General features: G+C 48.6%; 1 protein-coding gene and 1 long non-coding RNA gene across 2 annotated transcripts in view; one reads left to right on the forward strand and one right to left on the reverse strand.

The window, feature by feature from the left end:
- Positions 1-164: 164 nt before the first annotated feature.
- On the forward strand, positions 165-17,983 carry LOC110072145 (N-acetylglucosamine-6-sulfatase). Its single transcript, XM_020780232.3, has 13 exons — positions 165-454; positions 4,486-4,545; positions 5,806-6,009; positions 6,529-6,594; positions 8,195-8,293; positions 10,253-10,417; positions 10,802-10,884; positions 11,484-11,602; positions 12,148-12,251; positions 13,173-13,274; positions 13,431-13,541; positions 16,359-16,466; positions 17,183-17,983. Exons 1-13 carry the CDS (start codon positions 317-319, stop codon positions 17,324-17,326), a joined length of 1,503 nt encoding a protein of 500 aa, XP_020635891.3. The 5' UTR covers positions 165-316; the 3' UTR covers positions 17,327-17,983.
- The window catches only part of LOC140701890 (uncharacterized), a 32,375-nt gene continuing 19,484 nt past the window's right edge, over positions 6,201-19,091 (reverse strand). Inside the window, exon 3 of the long non-coding RNA XR_013538257.1 lies at positions 6,201-6,423. This is a non-coding gene — a long non-coding RNA (uncharacterized LOC140701890). The remainder of the gene's footprint in view (positions 6,424-19,091) is intronic.

Consider the following 19,091-nt stretch of genomic DNA (forward strand, 5'->3'; position numbering starts at 1 on the left):
GCAAGGCGGGGATTCGCTTGCGCTGCTGCGTCCTATGGCGCAATGGCCGCGGCGGCTCTCTGGGGGACCGACCCTGCTCGCCTGCCCCCCCTTTTTAAAGCAAAGCGAAAGGAAGGAAGGGGCCCCTCCCTTCTCGAGAAGGCAGCAGGTGGAGTTTGCCAGCATCATATGACGCGACGAAAAGTTGCGCTTCCTGAAAGTGCTCCCCCCCCCCCCCGGCTGCGCTCTTTTCCTCGAACCCCCGGGCAAGTGGCTAGTCCTCAGTAGCTTTGGGGCACGCCGAGGGAGGGAGGGAGCCCGGCGGCCAGCCCTTCCCATGGGGGGCGCCTTTCTCCCCCTGGGGGCCCTCTGGGCTTTGCTCACGGTGCCAGGGCTACTCCTCGCCGCCCGGACGGCCAGGAGCAACATCATCCTCTTTTTGGCCGATGACCAGGACCTAGAGATCGGGGGAATGGTGAGTAGCGGGGCTCCGCTTTTCGGGGGAGGGGCTCACCTGCCGCGGACAGGTAGGGGCGGGGAGCGGCGGCGGGGGGGGGCGCCGCCTTGCCCAGCCGAGGCTCCCCTCCCCCCCCCGAGGCAGTGAAAGTGACCTTCGGCGTGGCCAGGGCTGAACGACCAGCAGCTGGCCCGGTGGCTGACCTCGTCCTTCTGGGGTCTCGACCCCGGACAGCCGGCGGCGCAAGAGGGCAAAAGCCCAAGATTTGAACCAGCGCGTGCGTGGGCTCCTTCGCCTGCTAGAAATGCCAGACCATTCCCGTGTGGGCCCATGCAGGAGGTATTTTCCTGGCCCCTGAGCATGTGGGAAATGCTTCTTCAGAGGAGACACATACCTGGAGCCACAGAGAATTAATTAAAGAGACGTGGGTGTGCAGAAATGTCGTCAGGTCATGGGTGAAAACCTAGGGAGAGATAATTTTTCAGGAGGTCTCTTTAGCCATCCCAGAACTGCCCGCAAATCAATGCATGGGATAAGTCCCATTTATTTCACTGCAGCTTTGTGGTATCTGACTTTTGGCCTGTCCTCTCCCTCTGCTTGGCTTGTGCTTGGTTGCAATACAACTTCCAGTGAACTTTGAATAGCTGTGTTGGGTTTCTATGCAGCGCTGTCTTGTCTGTCTGTGTGACTTGGTGGTTGGGTTGTGACTGCATCTGAACAAATGTGCTATAAGGCGCAAGAACTGCAACTCTTTCCTCCTGGCAGCCGCCCGTGTGGTTATGCGCTGGCTTAAATCTGAAGCAGGGTCTTCTAAGACTTGGGGATACCAAGGTTCAACTGGTGGTCAAGCCAGGTTGCTCAAAGGAAGGAAGAACACCAGGGTAGCTCCGGATCTCCTAGTAGAAATCGGGGTGATTTACGGTAAATCAATAAAGATTTTTCAGTCCAGCTCAGCCAGAAAATGGCACACTGGTGCCTAAATCCTGTTGGTTATGCCTGCTGGTGTAACACTGTGGGTGTAAACCTCAGCTGCAAACTGCCACAGATTACAACGTCAATGTAGGGTATTTGGCAGCGAATGCCAGCACATGTGGTGGCAATTGCCTATGCTGATTTCTTAACTTGCACCAATCCGCCAACCAGATTTGCACCACTTGCTTGACTTTGGCTTAAAAGTATCATAATATTTTGGCCACCGTCTTTATCCTGCAGAAATTGAAAGAGTTAGAATTTTGTGTGGAAAGAGGGGGTTCTACTCAGTTCTGGTACACAAAAAGAAATTACTAGCAGGGGATGTCTTTAATTCCACTGCCCTACCTGGGTTTTAAGAATAAATTGGGTGTAAACAGATAAGGAAGGGGGGGTGCGTGGCATACCAGCCTTTTTTCTGTTCTCCTAAAGAGTTCATATACTGGTGTGGAAATCCCCCAGAGATTAAAGGAAGTTGTCCTTTAGGAGAATGGCCTCTGTGTTTGGAGAGTGGGGTTGATAAGAACAGAGCTTGTTTCCCTCCTCGTGTGTCTGAAGTGGACTTTTGAAAGTTGCCGTAGTAGTTTTGATGTTTGTTTTTTTTGAAACAGACAAACAAATGATATGTAACCAGTCTTAAGTGGGTGAATCTTAAGGTTCTCCGGGAGGAAAACAGAATATAGCTTTGAAAACTGGAGGTTTGCCAACTCCTGACCTAAGCAGTTGGTTAAGGTGGGGGTCAGGCTCTGTCCTGCCACCAGGCCAAGGAGAGGCCAGGAGAGACCCCCCCCAAGGCCACCCCAGGAGTCGAACCCAGATCCCTCTAAGATGATCCAGATTGAAGCTCATGTTTGAACAAGGGTGGTCCAGCTTGGCTTTCAGTTGGCTGCAGTTTGGGGTTTCGTCAAGTAGAAAAGGCAGCGATTGTCGTTTGTTGTGCTTCCTGCCGCCGACTTTATAAAGCAATGCTGAAGGATGAGGGGAAAACCTTTCACATCATGCAATGTTTACCACAGTGGTGATTTGCAAATGGCCACCATTTTAGGTTTCCCCTTTGTCTGGTGATACTCCCCAACCAGAATGGCTGCTTCTTTGCGCTCGTCCCATGAGGGAACATTCGCTTCCCTTTTTCCAGTGCCTACTTGGCAGGCCAGGCCACTTCGTGCAGCATCACTCCCTCACAAGAAGTGACACAACAAGAGGAACAGTCTGGCTCTATTATACAAGCTGAGCTTTCTTCCCCCCCCCCCCTTTGAGGATGATCTTTTTGACATCTCCTTTGGGAACCTAGTCTACAAAAGACCTTAAATAAACAAGAAACGGACTCTCTTCCAAGTCGCCATGGGGTGGTGGCTGGGGGAGAGCGAAGAAGGACTGCCCCTGCCATGAGGAGAGGTTGAGGCAATTACCTCAGGCGGCAGCAACCGGAGGGGCGGCAGCAACCAGAGCCGTCCCACGGCTGTTCCTCCTGACTCACCTGAAGACCTCCAGAGCTGGAGGGTCAAGACGTGTATTACAGCACAGCCTGTTTTGGGCCCCTGAAATTACCTCAGTGCCTCACATATAGGGCGGAGGACACGATCCTCCCACCCGTGATTGCAGGAGGATGAAAATGTGGTTCCAGTAAACAGAGTCGCGATCCTTTATCTGTTTGCCTCGGGCAGCCAAAAACTCGGTTTCCCTGATGGCACAATTGGAGACGGATCATCTCCTCCTCCTCTTCCTCCCTATTTTTGGAAGAAATGGCAGGAAAGGTGTGCAAGACCTTTGGTCTGAGGGCTTAAGCTGAAATAGTCTCACCGTTCAGAGAAAAAGGGGGGAAAAGCTCTGGTTTGAAACCGTAGACTGCCAGGAACTGCCTGGACAGTTCTCCTTTTTTATTTTTCTAAAAATAATAGCAAGGAAAGTTACCTTAACCACTCTTTAAAGATGTGTGATCAAAAGGGTTGACTGCCAATACGCTCTGGTGGAGTTCCCCCTCTGCTCCTTTGCACCAGCCCAAGGATAAATCAAGGTGCACTGAATGAAAGTTGCCTTCTTTGAAGCCTTTCCTTGCAGAGGGAATATCAACAAACCAGTCTTTTTCTCTCTCTCTGTCTGAGAGCTTTTGAAACAAGGACACCCTGTGTGCAAACAGACATGTTCACGCATCTTCCGAAAGCAGTCCGTAAAAGTCTTTTATCTGGTTGCGTGGGTCAGTGGGTTCAGCTGAGATTTGACGTATCCAGGTTCAGACCTCCAGTGAATCATGAGCACTGGGAGATCTTCAGATTTTTCTGAGGTTGGCCTACCTCATAGGATTGTTTTGACGATAAAGTGTGTGCTGTCTGTTTTAACAGCAATGAAAATAAGACGTAAAGAAAACTTTCCACCCTTTGTACCACGAAAAAACTTGCTTCAGGGTCAGCAACACCAGTGTCTTAGGAACAACTTGATTTCTGTAACTGAAGAAGTAAATCAAAATATTCCAATTGCATTAGATGCTTATATTCATCACGGCCATCTCTGGTTTCAAATACTGAAAAGCCTTTATAGAAATCATTTTGACAGCTGCAGGGAGATTAATGTTAGTATATTTTCCTTGCTGGCCTTTTTTTCCCCCTTGCAGTTGTTTGTAAACCATTGTACCACATGCATTAAGACAAGCTGTCTTCCAATGTGTTATTTATTTAAAATATTTGCACCCTATCTTTCTTCTCAAAAGAGCCCAAAGGAATGTTATTGCTGAATTTATTTATTTGACTTCTCTACTGCCCATCTGGCTGCCATGCCTAACCCCAACAAGCGGTCATTCTAAAGATGAATCCAATATTCAGAGAAAGATGGAGGAGGAAAGGCAGTTCTTACCCTGATCTCCTAAGTTGAGAATAAAGACTCTTTGGCTCTCAAAATGTCTTTGGACCACAAATTCCACACACCTCTGTCATGGTCATTCCTGCTTGAGCTTCTGGGAGTTCAGCTGCAAAACATCTGGAAGGCCAGAGGTGGACCTGAACTTGCAAATAAGAAACGGAAGCAGATGTGGGAGGGTCAGTTAGTAAGTGTGTGTCCTGCTGCTGACGGTTTGTTTAAATTTCCAGACCCCTATGAAGAAGACACAGTCACTGATCGGTGAGTTAGGTGCCACGTTTGCCAACGCGGTAAGTAACCTAGCAAAGCCACTTGGTGTTTCCCCCCCCCCGGGGGGGGGCTGTTGAATTGGAGGAAAAAAAGATTTCCCCCTTTCTGGGCAAAGCCAGCTCCTTGTGGCAGAAGGAGTTGGGATCCAGCGGCCAGCCAGGGCTGAAATTCCTAGAACGGTGACGGAAGAGGGCGCCTTGGCTTCCACCAGAGTCACATCTGTCCCTTCTTTAAAAATATATGAAAGAAAGGCCCGGAGGTAGTAAAAAGTTTTGTGTGACCAAGTTGCTCCTGTGACTGGAATGGGAAAATGCCCCGACTTGCTTGCGGGACCGTGCTAAGAACACACAAGCAAATATGAACGTTATGCCTTTTACATGCTGTTCCTCTGAAAGGTATGTCTTTTACATGCTGTACTGAGGTATACTGCTCCTAAACATAGAGGTTGCACTTAGGGAGCATGGTTAATAGCCGTTGTGAGAGCGGTCTTCCATGAATGTGTTTGGTCCATTTAAAAAACAAACTCTTCTTTATCATAACCGGTGACTTTTAATTTCCAGTGTTGAGTTATGGATTGGTGGGCACAGACCTAGGAATAAACCTTATTGACCAAGTTGGGCTTTACTCCTGAGTGGCATACAGAGAACAGCACCGACACCTTATGAGCTATAGTGAAAATATTCTTCCTTCTGAATTGGGCACTGGTTTATATCCTGTGACCTGTGCACTCTTTGCTTCTAGAAAGGGATCTCCTGAGGCTACCAGTTGCATGCTGGTACCTGAGAGATCGCCACACCGGATCCCACCGTTGGGAGTTCTGCCATCTAGAAACAGAGAACAGGACACTGGCCAAAGGAAACCCTCACTGTTCCTGTTTTTTTTTTTCTTTTGTAATTTTATAACCTTCCTCCTCATCTTTAACCCCTTAAACTGAGAAGCCTCAAATATCTGAGCCCAGCTGTGGAGCACTGAAACATGACAGACTGCAGATGTTATTAAACTACAGCTCCCATCATCCCCAGCCACGCTCTGTGGTGGCTGGGGCCGATTGGGAGCCAGGCTCCTGACTCTCTCACCTGAAGAGCCACGATTCCCACCTTGCCTCGTTGGAAACGTTCCCCAAATAGCTGCCGCAGGTCTCCTGCTTTGTTTCATCTGGGGGAGGGCAGAGGTTTGGGGCGACCCCCACAGGGAAGGAGGGTGAAGAGGGAGGTGGGTGTGGGTGGAAAGGACGGAAGGAAGGAAGGGCGAGCATGAACGGCCCCCCGTCTGCCTCTCAGTTTGCAGTCACTCCGCTCTGCTGCCCGAGCCGGAGCAGCCTCCTCACGGGCTGTTATCCTCACAACCACCTGGTGCGCAACAACTCCTTGGAGGGCAACTGCAGCAGTCCCGTCTGGCAGAAGTTTCAGGAGCCCTTCACCTTCCCGGTGTATCTGCAGAAGAAAGGCTACCAGACCTTCTATGCCGGCAAATACCTCAACCAGGTAAAGAGAATGTAAAGCGATGCCCGTCCTTCCCAGATGTTGTGCAGAGGAGGAGTGGCAGAGCCCACCCCACGCCTTGCTTCTCGGGCAGGCTCTCCCCCCCCCCCCGAGGGATGAGTAGCCCCCTGAGTGGGTCGTCCCTTCCTGATTTGAATGCATTTTGGTGTGGCTTGTGTTCTTTTTTTTGGGGGGGGGTGTGGTATTTGCTTGATCCTTTTTAGGATTTGTATACTCACTGTTGTTCACTTTAATGTTGTCTTCTAATCATCATCATCTGAGCTGGAAGATACCTTATGGATCGAGTCCAGCCCCTGCCAAGGAAGCACAGTGGGGGAATCGAACTGGCAACATCTGGCTCCACAGCCGGGTGCCTCCAACACAGAGTTATCCAGCAGATAGAAGCCACGTTGGGTCCTTTTAAGGAGAAGGGAGGGGTAAAAATGTTTTTAATGCATGCATGCACCATGTCCTCGCTCATGCACTAGTGCCTGATGCTTTTTGCAATCTCTCCTTTTCCAGTATGGGGATGCCAAAGCAGGGGGCGTTCTGCATGTCCCCCCTGGGTGGAACTACTGGATGGGCCTGGTGAGTAGACGCTGTTCTTTTTCTCGTCCTCCATTCACAAAAGACCAGATGATCCAGTGAGATTCCCGGGGCAAGCCAGGAGAACAGCCTTTGGCTTCCTGGCTAATTGGGGACTCCAAATCCCATCTGCCCCAGCTAGCATGACCAGTGGACAGTACAATGCAAATTGTACTCCCCAAAACATCTGGAAAGCAGGAGGTTACCCGCTCTGCTAGATAGTTTACATCGAGGTGGCTGTGATGTTGTGTTCCACCATGGATAACAAAAATTAAAACAGGAATGCTGTGACACCTTAAAGACTAATAAATTGATGTCAGTTTGAGCTTTCATAGATCACAGTCCATTTTCTCAGACCCGGAATTTGTAGCTTATTGAGTTTAGAGGCAAAATCCAGATTTAGTCTGTGTTTACAGCCCTGATGTTTCTCAGGTGGCCTTATGCTGAGAGCGAACACGCTGAGCCTACCTCACATGGTTCTTGGGATGGAAAGAAATGGAAGCTAAGCTTCTGTTGCAATAGGGAGACCTTGAGATACAGTGAAAAACCATTAGAGGATAGGTATGGTAGTTGGAGGTTATTAAAAACAAGATGTTACTGGTTGTACGCTATTCAATTTTTGGTTTGTCTCTGCCAGCCCTTTGTCAGCTGTGGACCTGAGAAAGCTGATCATATCTCAAATTTTGGTTTGCACAGGGACCAAACAGATGCCCGGAAACCCACTCACCCACCCACTGCGCATCTGTTTGGGCTCCCCAGTCACTGAGATACAGAGGCACTATCTGAAAGAGTATATTCATCATGGCTAGTGGCCATTCTGTTTCTCTGGACCCCCTCTCAAAGCCATTGGGCAAAATTCTGTTCATGCTGGTGGAACGTAAAGTTGCACCGGTGTAACAGTGATGAGCATCGTGCTCAACAGCAAGGAATTTTGCTCTGTTCTGTTGCACCATCGGCCGTGCCTCTCGGGCATGACGGTTGCGCAATGTCCTGGCATAAGTGCTTTGTGAACAGCGCTTCTGCCCCAGCACTACCATGGGTGCAATCTTAAGGTGTGTGTGTGTGCGTGCGTGCGTGCGTGCGTGCGTGTGTGTGTGTGTGTGTGTGTGTGTGTGTGTGTGTGTGTGTGTGTGTGTGTGTGGTGTCACACAGCAGGATTTGGAAATGACAACCCCTTCCCCAGCCCCTGAGATGGGGAACCAGATGTGACTCTCCAGATGTGGTTGAACACCAGCTCCCCTTGGCCTTCCGGACCCGTCTTTTCCTCTCAGCTAGTTAGCTAGACTCCTGATCCCTAAAGACAAAAGGGTTAATCTCCCAGCCTTTAGCCTCCTCTTGTGACAGGTGTCGGAACAAAAGACTTAAGGTTCATCTCAATTCGCACCTGGGGGAATGGCCCGTGACAGGGTCTGTCTAGCGTAATCTTCTCTCCTTCGGATGATGGCGGTTTGCCAGAGTCTCAGGAGCCGGGAGGGAGGAAGAGACCCCGATGCATGAGGCTGACACTGTTGTCACTGAGGTCGGGCTCCTTATGAGGTGGAGCGCTTCAGGATGCTCGCAGCCCGTCTGGGGCGGCTAATAAGCGTTGTGCTTTTCTCCTCAGGTGGGGAATTCAAAATATTATAACTACAGCCTTTCAGTCAACGGCCACGAGGAGAAACACGGGGACCTGTATGAAGAGGACTATCTCACAGACCTCATTGTGAGTTCTTCCATCTCGTCTTCCTTTCTGGCTTTGGGCCCCACCTCTCCTGGAACGCTGAAGCGGGACAGGTCTTTCCATCATCCACAGACAGATCTCACTTGGCTATTCCAGGTGTAGGGGAAGCAGATTTTCAAGCGACACAAACGCTAAAGGGGACGCCCCATCCCTGACGACAAGGCCGGCTTTCCTCCTTCTTTACACACTGCGCTCTTGGCAGTTCCTCCCCAGCAGTTCTGATCTGCTCGGGCAGCGAGGATCCATTTATGACTCTACCTTGAATCAGTCACAACATGATCCTTCTCAAACTTGCACGGCCAGAACTAGTGCCTCTCGGACACAATCCTGAGGTTTACAACAGTCCTCGGACACCTTTAAAACATCTGTGCGCCGATTCCTTCAGTGCCCCGTTTCCAATGTACCCCATGGGTCTGATTCTCCTTCACCCCAGTTTTGAAGTACATATCCTCTTCCTCACCCCCAAGGATTTCCCCATTTCACATTAATAGTTTCAGCTACACTGGGGTGGGGAAAGTGTGGTTCCCAGCTCTGCATGTAGCCCGTGAGGCAGTTCTGATGGCCACCGGCTCTTCCGTTAGCCCCCCTCCTTTTCTGGCAGACCCCTCCAGGAGAGGTCATTGGCCTTTGGAGCAGGTCACAGGGGCAGTCCCGTTTCCCCCCCTCCCACATCCTTGCATTTCAACAGATCTCCAAATGTCCATTTGTTCGAAACAGGAAGTGGCCGTCCAGCTACTTCTAGTTTTATTTCTCTGGCTTCTGGAACCGGGTTGTGCAATCTGTGTAGCCCTCGAGGGGAAAAGCGAAGGCTGATGGGAGCTGCCTTTTTATTTTTTGCACGTAGTCCAAACGGATGTCTGGGGGAGAGGGAGCCCACCCGTGGGGCAGGAACGCAGTAGGAGCCCACCGGCCTCTGCTTCTTCTGGGGAACAGAAGGTTTCCATTACAGCCCCGGGTTCCGCAGTTGTGAGCAAGGCTGGATCTTTGGGAGTTGAGCAATTCGGGGGCAAAGGAGACTCACCGAGGGGAAGAGCATGACTCTGCATGTGGAGACGTTCTGCCTGTCATGCGACTGCCAGTGGCAGTGGGGAAAAGTAGTGACAAGGCGTCTCACATGCACACGTCTCACAGTCAAACCAAAATAGACTCTCCGTTCTTCTTCGATGCTTGTCTGAAAATTGGACATGTTGCAAGAAGATAAAACTCCCTGGAAAAGACAGTATTGCTAAGAAAAGTGGCAGGCGGCAGGAGAAGAGGAAGATCTACCCTGAGACGGGTTAAGCCAGTAAAGGAAGCCATGGCCTTTAGCTGGCAAGACCTGAGCAGGATGACAGGCCCTTCTGGAGGTCATTAATTCGTAGGGTTCGCCGTAATAACTTGACAGTCGACAACAACAAGAACTCAGAAAACACACCTGTCAGCACTAAATAATAAACTGGACCTGTAAAATCTTATGTTTACTTGAATTGGAAGCATATCCCATCCGATTGAGCTTCTTGCAGACATTTTATACCTGAGGCTGAGGATTCACATCCTTTCCTTGCGCAGATAGAGCATGGAGAAGTTGAGTGGTCTGCCAGTCAGTCCTGACTTCAACCACAGGGAGGTGTGAAATCATCCTTCTGTCACACAGGGAGACAGGTCAGGGGGGCGATGTGGATACTCGCTCACTGCCTAACGGTAGGACCGGCCCCACCCTCAAGATCAGAGGGGCCATACTTCAGAGAGAATCTGTGAGCTCCTAGGAAGACTTTTTCACAGCAGTAACTTAATGAAACAAATCTCGCTCATTCTTTCTTGAAATACACTTTCTCCCTCCTGTGCTCTCCGTATAGATGCATATTTTTCTGCCGGAAGCTTTCTGCATCTCGTCCCATGGTCAGCCTCTTTCTCTCTCTCTCTCCCTCTCCCCTGCCCCCTTTCCCCATTTTCCTGCTCCAGACCAACCGGAGCCTCATGTTCCTGCAGAAGCTCTCGCGCGCCCCATTTCTCATGGTTCTAGCACCGCCTGCGGCTCACTCTCCGTGGATCGCGTCTCCCCTCTACCAGTCGGCATACAGCACCGTCAAAGCGCCGCGCAATGGGAGTTTCAACGTCCATGGGAAAGTGAGTGCTGCCGATTCGTTCCCCTTATCCAGGCAGAAGACAAAAGTTGTAAGGAGAACCCTGGCACCCTCCAGATGTGTTCTGTCGCCCTCGGCCCTGCTGCCTGGACATTCTAGCCCACACATCTGGAAAGGCACCAAGGTTGGGAAGCCCACGTTCACAGTTTACATCTGTGATGTTACAGCTTTTAAAGAAATCTTTTGCAGGGGCTGTGTTTTCCTTTTGAGAAATTTCACAATACATTTCTTGAAAGGCAAGCCTGTAAGTCACAGCAGTGATGGAGAAATAATAGGAGAGAGGAGGTGGGCGTCTTGAGTTTCCCGGCCCCTTCACCCGGTAGTGGCTAGCAGGGTCTGTAGATCGATCATCGTCTTTCTTTTCTAGGACAAGCACTGGTTGATACGGCAAGCCAAGAATCCCATGTCCAACACGTCCATTGAGTTCCTGGACAACGTTTACAGGCAACGGTAAGAAGCCCCCTCCCCTTCCCACCCCCCCGCAATTGACAAGGGTCTTGAATGGGTCTGAACTCCAGGCCCCGTAGGAAATTATGCTGACTGGAAGAAATTAGCAGTTTATAGGTCTTTTAAAAGCCAAACATTGAACCCCAGGGTTGGAAAGGGTGGTTTTGGGACCACAACCCCAGAATCCTCTAGCCAGCACTCGCCAATTGTTTTAGTCCCGAAAAGTAAATTTTTTCCATGCTCTCTTGAACTCCATCATGGACCCCATCGGACGGGTCTTTGCAGCTTGGAGAGGTGTTACGGTAAAGCAAGGGTGAAGACCCCCTCGGGTTGGGTCACTGGCCTTCAAGGGTTCCCCTCTTTGGTGGACATGCTTTTTCCTGGGTGCAGCCTTGGAAAAGCTGCTGGCCTAGGGCTTTACTCTCAAGAAGACACACATGGAATTGATGAACCTTTAATGCTTGGTGGGGAAAAGTCCCTTAACCTGATCCGGACAAGCAACACGGAGCTGCTATGAGTTTGCCACCCAAGGTGGGGGAGTGCGTGAATTCTCCTCTGGTCCCTGGGCCAGGCTCCTGGCATGCCCCTCTCTCTGCTTCCAGGTGGCGAACTCTTTTGTCTGTGGATGACATGGTGGAGAGAGTCTTGCGCCAGCTGAAGTCCCTCGACCTGTTGGGCAGCACATACGTGTTCTATACGTCAGATCATGGTTACCACACAGGTAAGCTGAGGCTTGCTATGGGTAAGACACCCTTCAGGGCGGAGGGGGCCCCTTAGGGACTTGAGAATATTTCCTGCATCAGAATATTTCCTGCATCACCTGCAGAAGGCAGTTTATCCAAAACAAATGTGGGAGATTATTGTGGAGTGATGAGAGGTCATGATCTACTCAGGTTTCTGAGCGACTCACAATAGATCAGTGGGGATTTATTGATACCAGGTTGTTTCCTCATTGTAAGAACACCTGCGCCTCCCCCCATAATAATGTAATAATTGCATGCCATCAAGGCAGCTCTGATTTACGGCAATCCTTTTCCAGCTGAAGAATCCCCTCTCATGTATATTACCGTTCCCTTTCACTGGGGGCGCTGTGGGACTGTGCAGCTTGCCCAGGGCTACCCAGGCTGGCTCTTCTCCCAGGAGGCACAAGTGGGGAATCAAACTCCCAACCTCTGGCTCTCTGAAGTATCCAGCCAGCTCCATTAGATAAACTGTTGAAATAAAGAAAAGCAATAGCAGCACCTTTCCCCTCCCTTCTTTCCATAGGTCAGTTCTCGCTGCCCATTGACAAGAGGCAGCTTTACGAATTTGACATCCGGGTGCCCCTTCTTGTGCGAGGCCCAGGCATCAAACCGAACCAGACTTACTTGGTAGGTGCACCCCTTTCCTCTTCCCTCCCCCCCCCACTTATGGTTGAAGATCTCAGAAGAAGAAGTTATAGTTTGATGGGTGCCTGGTTCTGTGTGCGAAAGTACAAGATTCTATCCTTAGCATTTTCAGGTAGAGAAATGTCTGAAATCCTGGAAAGATGCTCCTGGCTGGCATAAGTGATTGAGTTGGAGGGGGAGCTAACGATATGGACTGCTGTGCTATCTTTCTGCAGTTGTGGAGGCTCATAGATTGGTGGCAGAACTCACGCAGGAAGCCCTGCTTGACTGTCTTGAATAGAAAAGGGTTCTGAGTTCAAAATCTGGCATCTCCAGATAAAGCTGTGCCAGTCTCAGGTTCCTGGAAGTCCCGGCCCAAAAAGTAACTTTTCCAAGTTCAGGGTAATGCTAGGGGAGATCCTGTGGGATGCCTGGAAAGTCATCTGTCGGTGTGCAGATAATTACTGAGCTAGGGAGACCAAAGTAGGTTCTCCTGTGTGAATCATGATTTTGTCTAGAAATCATCTTTAAGTGGCTACTTCTAAATGTTTGTTTCTTGGAAGGTTATTGCAGACGCAGCTCTGACCTCTGCCATCCTGGATGTTTTGTTTGCAAAGCTAAGCCAGATTTTTTTGAGCCCAATTTTGGTGTTGTGCTCAGTGAGATCACCAAATGCAGAAAAGCAGCAGGTCAGGGAGAAAGCTGTGGCAGAAGCTGTTTCCCTGATACGGCAGTGCTGTCCGTACAAAAATATCTTGAAGTTTCATTATTGAACCAGCTTCTGTACTGTTTACCGTATCTCACAGTGTGTCCAAGCAGTGAGGTAGGAAGCTTTCCATTATCTCATTAGGCAGCCATAGCATCAATCGGAAGAATCTGGATTGCTTCTGCTAACTTCTCCCTGTGTTGTCTTTCCTTCTCTAGGAACCAATTCTCAACATTGACCTGGGACCAACTTTCCTGGACATAGCAGGAATCAATGTCTCTCTTACCCCCATGGATGGGCAGTCCTTCTTGCCCCTGTTGGTAATAACCTGGCCATAATCATATTGAAATGAGGTTGGAGGCAGGGAGTTTAATAAATAAGTGTATTCCTTGAATTCTCTAGACCCATAAGAAAAAGAAGTAGAGGCAGTATCTTAGCCCAGGAAGTGTCTTAAATCATGTTCCCTTTGGTTTCAGGAGAACAGGACTCGTGTGAATGGGTGGCGATCAGATTTCCTGGTGCAATATACTGGGGAAGGCTGCAGTGGTAAAGACCCCCACTGTCCATCATTGGGACCTGGTGTGTCGGTAAGTGCTGATGATCAGGAACCTCAGCTTGAGCTTTTAATAAATACAGTGATGCCTTGCAAGACGAAAATAATTCGTTCTGTGAGTCGTTTCATATTGCGAAAATTTCATCTTGCAAAGCGCGGATTCCCATAGGAATGTATTGAAATGTAATTAATGCATTCCTATTCGTCTTGCGAAGCCCAGCCATAGAAAAATTTGTCTTGTGAGTCACCAAAAAATCGCAAAACACTTTCGTCTTGTGAGTTTTTCGTTGTGCGAGGCATTTGTCTTGCGAAGCATCACTGTATCCAGATTCTGCAAAAGCAGGAAATCTGGATTCTGCTGTCTACAAATGATCCAAAGTACATCCTCTTGGCACAGACACAAAAATGCACACAAACCAGGATCATTTTTCAGAGCTATCGTATAGTTAAAGAAATGTTAATTTGATCAATCATGTGTTCTTGGGATGTTTCTCCTTTGCTTTTATATTGGCATCATATAATACATTAAACCAGACAAATGTTTAAAATAGTAAGCTTTTGTCTAGAAATCAGTAATGCACATACATGCCTCCATTATTTATTTAAATATTTTTGCCCCGCCTTCCTCCTTAAAAAGGACCCGAGGCAGCTCACACCATTAAAAGACAATATTTAAAAGCTAAATACAGTAAATACAAATACTAAAAAGAAACAAACAAATACCATTCTAAGAAATGGTAAACAAAAGCTGTACTAAAAACACAGTCAAAGCAGGAAGGCATAACAATTTTAAAAAGCCCACTCAGGCAGCCGATCTCTGAGTGGAAATTCAAAGAGAACGGTTTTAGCCAGCTTGCAGAAGGACAGCAAAGACGGGGCCAGCCGGGCCTCTTGTGGAAGGGAAGAGAGTAAGATGATTTCGATAATGTATACAGATAGTTTTTTTCCCCCTGCTTTAGTATTCCAAAAAGTGACAGAAATTCCTTGTTTCTCTTTAAATTGGGTTTCAAATGTGAAACTCCCATTAGTAAGTCAGTTTCAGTGTCATTGAATAGGGTTGTTTTGGTCAAATTCTGGTAAACCAGTGAGAAAGAAGTGAAAGGAGGGGCCCGTTTTCTCCCCAAGTACAAGGGATGAATCATCTGTGTTGAATTGTGCAAAATCGACACTCATATGACAGCAGGGGAGAAAAATGAGAGGGGGATAACCTCCTCTTTTTAGAGATGGTAATGGGGGGGGGGAGAGAGAATATGGAAGAGAAGAGGAAGGAGGGTGAGGTTCAAATGTCAAAGGGGGGAGGAAACAGCCTTGTTTTGGTTTTGAACAGAGGCTGCTTTGTGCTACAGAAGCTTGCCCGGCCGTGCTCTTCCACAGGCAGCAACGGAGCGCTGACAGGCAGGATGGAGAAGTGGTGACCTCGCTTTTCCTGTCAGAGTGGGCTCCCTGGCCCTTTTGGGAAGCATTGGGCCGAACATTTGCCTATGCAAAGGAGGCTCGTTCCCGCAACCCTTCTCGTCATTTTCATAAAGGTCCTTTCATCATCATCCTCCAGTGGAGTTCGGGGGAAACGAGACTCTGTACCAGGAGCCGCCTCTCTCGCACTCGGCCTGCATGGATCTAAACACGTGCCCCCCCCACACCTGTGTAGGGTCTGTGCTCAGGGTTGCAAGAGTGCACTAGAATAATCCTCCCCCCCCCGCGCGTAAGTAAATGGAAAGGAAGGATGATGTGAGATGCTCCCTCTTTTTTTCTTTCCATCAAGCCCACTTTCAGCCATTCAGTGAGGGCGTTTTGAAGTTGATGTTTTGGATGTATTTTGAAGTTATTTTATGAGGTGGAAAGTCCAGTAAAACATGGCAGTGTGGAGTGCCTCCCGTTCAGGGTTTATGGCTAGACACTTAATAATGCCTTTTCTAAGACACTCCATTCCATACCTGTGTCTTTCCCCATTTCCTAGACCAGTGGTTCTCAAACTGGGGTCCCCAGATGTTCTTGGACTACAACTCCCAGAAATCCTGGCCAGCACATGTAGGAATGAAGGCTTTTGGGAGTTTTAGTCCAAGAACATCTGAGGACCCAAAGTTGGGAACTACGGTTCTAGACACATCTTCATAGCCATGGATTATGCTCAGTCCTTTCTGGGCTGTTTGGAAGGTGGGGTAATGGCCACCAAGAGCCTGACTACACAGGGAAAAATGCAGGAAAGACTATGGGTTTGGGATGGTTTGATTTGCATTTTTTTTCTCATTGACCAAATGATGCAACTATTAAATGTGAACTGGGCAGGAATCCAACAGCCCCAATCCATGGTTTTTCCTCCCCACCAGAGACCCTTCAACTTTAAAAAAAATACTTTTGCTTTGATCTGTTTGAACCTGTGCAAAAAGGAAAAACTGATCAAATGTGCATTCACGCAAGTAGTGCCAGCACTCATCTCTCTCTGCAAAGCCTCTCTCCCGAGACACTCTTTTATAATTTTTTAACAGCTTCTCCTCGGGCGTAGTTCATTTTAAATTTTTAAAACCACTTTATTACACTTTAACAAGATCTATGGTGAATAGGATAAGATGAGGAAATGAATACATTGAGGAAGGAAAGCCACCTTAAGGCAGTTCCTTCAAACTGTGCCACCTGCAGGCACTTTGCTAGAACTGCAGCAAGAAGGCTTTTGCTCCTCTGCCTTGTGGCTTCTTAAATGGAAGAGAACAATCTCCTGGTGCAAATTCACAGCAAAAAAATACAAGTTAATTAATATTTCCCTCAGTGTGTAATCATACCCTGAGTTCACCATTTGCACAAGCAATGAGTGTAAAAATCTGTCTCTTCTCTCCACCTCTCAAACTTTTGACAGCAATGCTTTCCAGACTGTGTGTGTGAAGATGCCTTCAACAATACATATGCTTGTGTGCGCACCCTGAGCCCCATCAACTTACAGTATTGTGAATTTGCTGATGCCCAGGTAAGAGCGGCCATATTCTGCCATTGCCCTTCCCAGCAATGAGTTACATTCTCTGGTCCAAATCCTGCTGGGTTTGATTGCACATGGAAGGGCAACCACACAAGTCTTGCCTAACTAGCCATGCAACAGCTTGGCTTGGCCATGGAAATTCACTGTGGGAGGGGGGTGGCAGTGGTAAATTGCTCCTTGAGCATCTCACCGAAACCTCATAGGGACTCATTTGTCAAAAGCAACCTGATGGATCCTGTCAACAAAGCCTTGTTACAGATCTGGGTGTTTTGGTGCTTTGTTTTAGTTTAGAGCCGTGGTTCCCAACCTGGGTCACCCAGGTGTTCTTGGACTGCAACTCCCTGAAATCTTGGCCAGCACAGCTGGTGGTGAAAGCTTCTGGGAGTCATTGTCCAAGAACATCTGGAGACCCATGGTTGGGTCTGCATGTGGCCACACAATAGTCTGCATGTTCTGTAAGGCATCCTTTACAATGGCTGGATCAGATCACCATGAAGGAGCTGGGTTGGGTTTCAGCTCTTGAGGTTTGGAAGCTGAGAAAGTTTTATGTATTTCACAGTTTTTCCCCAATTCCCCCTTGCCAGCAATGGCCACATCGGCTGGAGAATTCTGGGAAACACAGTCCCGAATAGGAACTTTATGAAATGTTCCTCCTCTCTATTCCCTACCTCTTTCTCCTGCTCTACCACTTTTTCTCCCTTTTGCAGGATTTTGTGGAAGTGTATAATCTGACTTCTGACCCACACCAGCTCATCAATGTGGCCAAGACGGTGGATCCTTCGTTGTTGGAGCAGATGAACCAGAGGTTGATCAAGTTCCAAGCCTGTGCGGGGCCCAGCTGCCGCTCGTAAAGACCCCGGGATCTCTTTCCCTTGGGCTGGAGCACAGAAGACCAGGAGGTTCCTTTGGATCTTTACCCATCACCACGTGGAGTCCTCCAGCTTTAATCCGGCACTGGTCTTCAGTTCTACGCCCCGTGGCTTTTAAAGCTATGCTCAGCAGCTAGCTTTGAAGGACGATTCCTGCGTCAAAAAGAGTGTGACATTCTGCTCCCTGTCCCTATCAGACTGACCGGATTTCAAATTCCTGCAATTTTGCTCTCGTCCGCGCCTCTCGTTTGCCATTGGATGTGTCAGTTAGCAAGGTGGGACAGATCTACCTGACTTTGATGGCTGGGTGGAATGCATTTCCCATTCAGTCATTAACCGGGGCAGGATTAATTACTCTTTCCAACACCGTCATGTCCTCCTCTCGTAGCCAGTACAGAATTGATTTATTTTTTACCACTATCCTCAGCACTTCCTTTTGGTTCATGATGGACTGTGGAGACTCAGCACATCCATTCTATTCTTGTTCTGTCTTGAACTTCTGTGCGCTTAAGAAGTCTTCATCTAGGTCCTCCCACCCTATTCCACAGTGGCTCTGGCAGCTGCTGGGATGTCTGCCCTGTGCCCCTCCACTTTAATGCTGTGAAAATAAATGGAATAAAGGACTGGTTTATTAGGAAAGGTGACCTCACCTTTTTTGTGTGTTTACTGTGCTTGCTTTTGCATAGAGAGAAAGACGCCTGCCAAGAGAGCCCAGATCACAGCTCTGCACTTACTGACAAAGGGGTGCTGCTTCTGTCTTGTTGGGCTAATAGGTAAGGTCTCCCAAGGTCGAGTTCCAAAACTGACTGAATTCTGGGAAGAAAATAAGCTAGCAAACAGCATTTGGGGAATCTGCCATTTTTCACTTGGGCTGAAGGGCCGTCTTCATCCTCTTAGGCAGTTGTCGGTGTCCTTCGAAACTTCACACATATGACAGTGGTCTCTATCTTCCTCTCACACCTATCTGCGTGTGAGCAACGAGCATACGAAAGAAAGGGACGGAGTGAATCATAGAATCACTGAGTTGGAAGGGGCCTCAGAGGCCATCTAGTCCAACCCTCTGCTCAAGGGAAGAATGCAAATCAACGCAGTTCTGAAAGATGACGGCCCAATTTTCTCTTGAAGGCCTCCAGTGTTGGAGCGCTCACCACCTCCTCCTGAGGTCATGGGTTCCACTGTCGTACTGCTCTAACAGTTAGGAAGTTTTTCCTGATATTCAGCCTAAATCTGGCTTCCTTTAACTTGAGCCCACTGTTGCCTGTCCTGCACTCTGGGATGATCAAGAACAGATCCTTCCCCTCCTCTGTAGGACGGGCTTTCAAGCATCTGACAAGTGCTCTCATAGTTTTCCTCAGTCGTCTTTTCTGAAGGCTAAACGTTCCCAGTTCTTTCAGTCTTTCCTACTGGGGTTTGGTTTCCAGTCCCCTGAGCATCCTCCTTGTTTTCCCCTGAACTTGCTCCAGTTTCTTGGTATCCTCCTTAACGTGCAGTGGCCAGCACTGACCCAGAAAGAAAGGATAAAAGATGGATATGGTATGCATTGTTAATTGACCACCAGCAAAGATAGCAAAGGAAAACTGTAGAATTGGGATATGATCTCTAAGGGTTGGACCAAGCCAGATTTTGTCCATGGTGCAGTCTTCCCCATCAGTTTCCTCACACATTCCTTGCCTTTGGTGATTCAGAAGTGGTCGTAGCAGGCATTACATGTGCATTGGTGTGCATTAAATAAAGATTTTGTAAAAAT

Source organism: Pogona vitticeps, chromosome 8, assembly GCF_051106095.1.
Source record: "Pogona vitticeps strain Pit_001003342236 chromosome 8, PviZW2.1, whole genome shotgun sequence".
Classification (NCBI taxonomy): domain Eukaryota; kingdom Metazoa; phylum Chordata; class Lepidosauria; order Squamata; family Agamidae; genus Pogona; species Pogona vitticeps.

Excerpts from the sequence above, each read along its gene's own strand:
- LOC110072145 (XM_020780232.3), top strand. The coding sequence starts at position 317 with ATGGGGGGCGCCTTTCTCCCCCTGGGGGCCCTCTGGGCTTTGCTCACG. Across the intron at positions 6,595-8,194 it reads GGAACTACTGGATGGGCCTG|GTGGGGAATTCAAAATATTA; the intron begins GTGAGTAGACGC and ends TTTTCTCCTCAG. Across the intron at positions 12,252-13,172 it reads AACCGAACCAGACTTACTTG|GAACCAATTCTCAACATTGA; the intron begins GTAGGTGCACCC and ends TTCCTTCTCTAG.